Below are 6,679 nucleotides of genomic sequence, written 5' to 3'. Positions count from 1 at the left end.
TTTTTTTTTTTTTTTTTTTTTACTTTGTTCCCTTTCTTCCTGCCGGCAGACAGGATCGGTAGTAAAAAGTTTCAGATTATCTCGTAGTCAGCGATACAGGCGTACTCGGGTACGCTTCTCTTAGTGATCCACTGAAGTGCTGGGTTTTCAGCAACTTCCTCTTGTAGTTAAAGCCTTTAAGGTTTAGTTTTCCAGTCATGCTCATTTTAAGTGCTATAGAGCACTCTTCAGTATTAGCACTTTAGAAGTTTTCGATTCTTTGCATCTAGTTCCCCCCTCCAATAATTTTTATGACTGTTTATATTGTGACTTTGTTCTTAACGTGAGAAGCAGTAAACCCGTAAAACCAGTTTCACTTTCAGGTCGTTGCTGGAAATGTTTTAAAGTGTAGCAATTTCTCTCCAGTGTGGCTTTACAAAAAAAAAAAATTAAAAAATCCTACTACAAAGAATATGCTGATTATGGTATAAACCACTGCGTGTGAAAAAGTATTTAATTTTAAAATAACGATTTAAAATGTGGGTGGCAGCCCTTGTGAATTTTCACATGTAACACCGGTTAAAACTGAAAGCGACAGGGCAGTCTTCTGTATTTTAAACCAAAATTATTTTGCTGGTTTGAGAACCTGCATTATTTGTTGTTTGTACTTGTTTATAACAATCCGATTTCGACTTCTAAGGAATGAAATAGAAGGGATATGAGAGAGTCTAATCTGGAAGATTAAATGGAAATTTAGCCAATATATTCCTTTAAAAAAGGAGTCAAACTTGGTAGGTTAGTCTTTACTCTTTGCTTCTGCCTAGGGATTTTTAAGGAAGTGTGTCGTGTAAGCTATAGGGAAACATGGCAGAGGTGTATACTCCCTTATGTGGAAGTTACTTACGCCACAAGAACAGTTGTTCTTGAGAGCATGTAGGGTTGTGAATGTGCAAAAGGGTTGTAGACTGAAAGTAAGGGTTCTTTTCACCGTTGTTCCCTAAAGAGCTAGATGACTGTGATAGTAATGACAATGTGTACAAAAGTTCCCTCTCATTGGCTTTTATTTCTCTTACCTTCTAAAATTTGATTTAATTTTGCAAGGCTTTTGATATCTTCTGCAAACTACTACTGCATACCTTCATTTCTCAGGTAAGTCAGTACACTCTGGGCATGTGTGATATTTTGCTGAATCTGGCTCTGAGCACATGGAATGAATTCAGGTGTTGCAGACTTTGGTTTTGGGTTGGTGGTATTTTTGGGTTTTTTACATTTAAATTGGGTTTTTGGGTTTTTTTGGTTTTTAAATGGTAACACACTGTTTAAAGTGAAGTATTTGCCTCTTCCAGACACTCCTGTAAGGGCTTTGTAGAAACATAATGGAGTTTGTAATAGATTTTCAAAAACTCGGATATTTCACGTATTAATCATCACACACCCCCCTCCAAAATTGCCTGCTAATTTGATATATTTTTTTATGAAAGAGTCTTCCCTCTTGTGTGAAACCCCCTGGGGAAGAGGCTATGGACAAAACCATTGGCAAACAGCAGAAACTGGCTTCAGACAAAATGCTGTCATACATAGCAAATGAAGAGACAGGAAAAAACATTTCTGTAATTTTCCAGCAGAGATTTTACTTATAATAAGAGTGGAAGGCACATTTCCAGATAGAGGTGAGTTGCTTATATAAAAAAAAGTAAGTTTGGTTCTGATTTCCAGGAATCCCAAGATGTTTAGCTTTGGGGGTTTTTGTTTGTTTGTTTTTAATGAAAGCTGAAAGTATGTTTTCTTTAAATTGGTACCATGTTTGAATTTTCTTTTTTTGTCATGCTATGAGGCACAATTAGACTTCAGTTCCACGGGGGGCAAGTTAGTGTTACTACAGTAAATTATTTTGGCCAGCTTACATTTGGAAGAGTTGTAATAGTTCTATCATCTTGTTTCCTTAATGCTAACATCTAGAGCTGAAACTAAGCTTGTAGCATGAAACATTAATGAACTTTTGAAAACAAAAGCTGTGCATCAAATTTAATACCAACTTGGAAATATGCTCTGGGAAATGCACGTTCTGTGAAGGATATGTGATTAAAGTGAATGTGTCTTATCACAGACCCTTGGCTTGAAGGTTGTGGTGACCTCATTGTTGACCTTGGCCTCAAATACCATCTGTCCATACTTCTGTCATGTTTCTGGGGGTTAGATCTGAATATAGAAAGTGATGCCTATCTGAATAGGTGCTGGTAGGCCTTTGTTAAGCTACAGCTCTGGTACCCAAAGCTCTGAATTGCTGCCTTTCTGAATTAAAGCACCAAATTGATTCAGTAATAGCAATTATTTTGAGTGGTTTTGAGACCTTTCTCTGACTGTTTTGGATCATCCTCCTTTGGACAGGATGCACTTGGGGACAAGAAGTTTGGTTGCTTACACTAAAGGGGTATTTTTTGTAGCAAGTTTTCACCTTCAAAACACTTTCTCATAAATTTTGCCAATACTTGAGTACAGTCTTCATCAAAACACTAAAGCAATTTCCTGAGTAAGTATTTGATGTCTGATTAACATTAAATGGTTTTATTTTGTGTTTTGGCCATGCATTGTTGACCCTTTGTGACCAGTTTTTTATGCTGAAAGTTACTCCACTCAAAGAATGTACGCTATAACGTGCTGACCAAATTCAACTCTCTGTGTGTGTGTGTGTGTGTGTGTGTATATATGTGTATATATATATATATATATATATATAAAAGACTATGTTAAGAGAGTGAGAAACTAGTTATTTTTTTATACCGGTTTAAAGTTGCCTTCTTGCTTTTAGGGAAACCTGTTTCCTTAAATATATTCTTTTATCATACTGTTTTCCTTGTGTAATAATTAAGAGTATTTCTTAAAAATACATTGTTGCCAAGTATTCACAGGGAGGAGAGGAAGAACAGGAAAATGGCAAGTTGGGCAGAATAAGAAAGCAGTTCTTAGGAGTTCCTTTCTCCACCCATCCCTTCAATAAAGAAAAGTATGCAGGAAAACCCCCAAGCAAATAGTCGTGCAGGCTTATTTGCCAGCCCCCGCTTACCCTAGAGTTTGTATTGCTCTCCCTAAAAATCTTCCCTGCTGGGGAACCGGTAATCTCGTTAGGAAAATAAGCCTCAGCAAGTATGGCTAAAAGTTTGTCTTGTTCTTTTGTTTGTGCACTGCTTCTGCTTAATGTAGTAATAGACCCTCTGTTAGTGGTGGAGTTAATTAAGATACTGCTCTTTTGGAATTAACCAGCGACAAGGTTGTAGGCTTTATAGTAAACCAGAATCCTGCTCAAAGCATGTTTTGCAGATAGGCAGGATGCTATTCCCTCGTTTGTTAGAAGGTGAAGAACACTCATGTGGTTCAATTTTGAGAAAAAGACAACACCCTCAGCATGACTTCTAGTGCTAAATACAGCTTGTAAGAGTAGGAAACTTCTTTTCCTTTTTTTCTTGTATGCCTGTGTTTGAAATATGGATTGATCCTGCTATGGTTGTAACTGTTAGATTAAGTTAATATTACTGTTAGTCTCTAGTAGCTTTTTTGAGTGAAGAACTGCTTTCTTCTGGACAGTGTCTCAAAATTCAGTGGGAACACCTTGTGGGGTAATAAGCAGTTCTTTCTGAGGCTTCCATTCATAGAGGTGCTGTGGCTGTCATGGTTGGTGAGGTGCTTCTTTGTCAGACAGATGAGATACCGCTGCTCAGCTGGTAAGGCACACTGCTGCTCATCACTTGGAAGAACTCAGCAGGATTGCAGGCTGCTGCTGTTACCAAAGCAGCTGCTTTATCTCGGTTATGGTTCTGTTTGAGGCATATATTGTCCTTTTTGTAAGGTTGCTGGTTTTGACCTTTGAGTTCAGAGTTGTACTGCAGCTTTTTTCTGTTCCACATGTTAGAGGTCCTATTCTTTTGCAAACTCCATCAAAGTTCTGCAGGAAGGGTGATCAGAGATTCCACATGCTGTTCACTTGTTTCTACAAATGCTGTGTTTCAGCATGCATTAAAAAGTGCTTTAGTGGTGTTTATTATCAAAATAGAAATGTTTTTATCTGCTCTAGCAAAATTCCAGCATGGGTATTTGCATATCATTTTCCCTAACTTCCACCTATTTCTGCACACAAAGTACCTTTTCAAAGTCTTACAAAACATATTTTGAGTAGTTTCCCCAGAGTTACAATCTAGATAATAACTATAAATTAACATTAAGAATGTCCTACATAATTTATCTTGCAAACATGGTCATCTTCTGGCAAAAGCTCATGTCAAAATGTTTCTTAAAAAATATGGTATTATTTTAAAGCAATAAGCAAAGCCACTGTTTTGAATTGCTTGTAACTTGAACTGGGACAATTGGGCCAAATATAAAGTCAATGGAAAGATAGTATATAATACTTGTTTTGACAGTGTAGTTAAACTCAACAAACTTGATGACTGCTACTTAGGAACTTGTATAATGCTGAAGAATGGTTTTCTTAGTAGAGGGCCCAACTTCCCATGCAGAAAGTGAAAATGTTTTCTTTCTCAAATGTGGATATTTTGGCAAAGAGTGTTTGGCAGTAATACTGAGGTTCTAAATATGTAATGCAAAAGAAAGAGTCAACTGTGCTATTGTGGTATCTGCAATTGTAATCCTGCGCCATGCTTCAACTTGCCTAGAGCGGCTCGTCTTCCCTTCTGTGCCGCTGGTCCTTCATCTTGCTTTCAACTTCCCATTTTTTCTTTCCCCTTCCCTTGCAGTGGGAGCAGTGCTGGCTGTAGAGTTTCTCTACTGTAGCATTGGCTGTTGGAGGGGCTGGGAATGGGCTGCAGTTCTCTTCCTTCTGAGGTGCTACAGCATTTCAGACCTCTGCCAGCAACATACTGGGCAAAGGAGAGCTGTTGTTGGGTTGAGTTCTCTGGTCTGGAGTGGAAAAGGGATGTCCTGAGACTGCCATGTCCTGCAGCCTCCACTGAAGGGTTGAAGTCCTCCTTTATGTGGGATGGGGCTCTGATCTTAGTGAAATCACATCAGCTGACTTAAGGAGGATAAGTGAGGAAGTCACTCTGCCTGTGGGCTCTGAAACACCACTAATAGCTACCCATAATACTAGAAGGCATCGTGGTGTTCTGGTACTACTGTTGTGAATGGTTAATATGGTGTTGCTTTTTATTTCTTAGCAAGGAACTGTGGTCAAGGAAAGTTTAATATTGAGACATTGAGTTCATGAAATTTTGAGGAGGATGACTAGTCTTCACGTTCTGATCTGTAAATTACTGGCACTGTTCACAGAACACTGTATCCATGGCAACATTGTGCTCAACTTCTGCCTTAATCTACACACATGTGCAGACACAAACAAATAATTGATCTTGCATCTGGTTGGCTAATAGCATCAGTAATAGTATACAGGTAAGACCAGTGCAGATCAGGACTAAGTTTTGTTCTACCATCGCTCAGTGTTTCCTCTAATGGTTGTGACTTACCCTAGCTACTTCAGGCAGATGTCAGTTGCTTCAAGGAATTGTCAAGTTATGCCCTACCCTACCATTTGATTGGCTTTAATATAATTTTGATTTGTTGGCTGAGGAAAGTGTGCGTAATTAATGTTACACTGACACTTTTTTTTTTTTCCTCCAGAGCTGCTTTAAATGTGTTAGATTGGCTTTACCTTATTGCATAACCTTTTGTGCTCACTGTTGGTTTTTTTGGTTGTTTTTTTGGTTTTTGTTTTTTTTTTTAAATTGGATGCTAGGACTGGGTCAGTGTGGAAAACAGTTTTCCCTTTTAACTATGAGGAAATCCTTCCATAATAGGATTTAGTCAGACTGCAAAGCAGAATAGAGACTATTATAATAAAGGGATAGCATGGCACAAAAAGACTCGGATGAGATCCAACAATAAAGATGTTCAGGCATATACTCTCTAGGAAAGGGATTTGGGGAATTACTGTGATGAAATCTTAAAGCTGTGAATACAAATGTAATTTAAGAAGGAAAAGTCCCATCACATATAATTATTTTTCTGTCTACAATGACTTTTAAATAAAATTAGCTCTTGGTAGAGAAAGTAGAGGCAAAGGCTTCCTTAGTATTTTTTCTGGTTTCTTGGCTGCACTTCATTCTTCTGACTTGTGCTTCCATTGTAGAATTTTTCTTTGTCCTCCCTTTATCTGTTATTTCCGTTCAAGCTTAGCAGATACTGTTAAGGACAGTGAAAATACTTTGAAATTTTTCAAAGTTTTTTTTAGCTTAATGAGGGCAGCTCACGTAGCAGTAGTCTTGTTTCAGAAGAGCTGTGTAAGATATTAATAAAGTGAAAATTGTCAGCGTATTAAAATGTGTGTATTGCATGTGCATCAGAAAAAATACATCTGTTAATCTATTATACTGCTTTAATGTCTTTGCTGGAAATTGCTTAACTGCTATGCCTTCTTCAAAATTGTATGGTTTTATCTGACCTCACATTTTATGGTTATAGGAAAACTCTATTATGTAACAAGTTTTTGTATATGACAGTGGCAAATTAGTCACCTTTCTATCTTTTAGCATTTATGCAGACCCTATTGCCATAGTAACTGAGCTCTTCATAATTGTTAATGTATTAATCCTCAGAACAACCCTGTGTGATAGAGAAGTATTCCTGTTTCGCACGTGAGCAACTGAATCATAGGGAAGCTGAGTGATTTATTGATACCCGCCCCCCCCCCCCC

The 6,679-nt window shown here is 37.8% G+C and overlaps 2 protein-coding genes across 12 annotated transcripts in view; one reads left to right on the top strand and one right to left on the bottom strand.

The window, feature by feature from the left end:
- Positions 1 to 3,881, bottom strand: part of UTP18 (UTP18, small subunit processome component) — a 13,741-nt gene extending 9,860 nt beyond the window's left edge. The window contains exon 1 of the mRNA XM_026861293.1: positions 3,762 to 3,881. Coding sequence (XP_026717094.1) covers positions 3,762 to 3,881 — 120 coding nt within the window. The remainder of the gene's footprint in view (positions 1 to 3,761) is intronic.
- The window catches only part of MBTD1 (mbt domain containing 1), a 39,710-nt gene continuing 33,078 nt past the window's right edge, over positions 48 to 6,679 (top strand). For 7 of the 11 annotated variants that reach the window (XR_003399630.1, XR_003399628.1, XR_003399629.1 and 4 more), the window contains exon 1: positions 48 to 1,649. The gene's annotated coding sequence lies outside the window, so the exon portion shown is untranslated. The remainder of the gene's footprint in view (positions 1,650 to 6,679) is intronic. The other 4 variants (XM_026860824.1, XM_026860822.1, XM_026860820.1 and 1 more) reach the window with 2 other exon arrangements.

This window comes from Athene cunicularia, assembly GCF_003259725.1.
Source record: "Athene cunicularia isolate RWA chromosome 18 unlocalized genomic scaffold, athCun1 chr18_part1, whole genome shotgun sequence".
Taxonomy (NCBI): domain Eukaryota; kingdom Metazoa; phylum Chordata; class Aves; order Strigiformes; family Strigidae; genus Athene; species Athene cunicularia.
The sequence above is the reverse complement of the archived record's forward strand: the minus strand, read 5'-3'. Positions and strand labels throughout refer to the sequence as shown.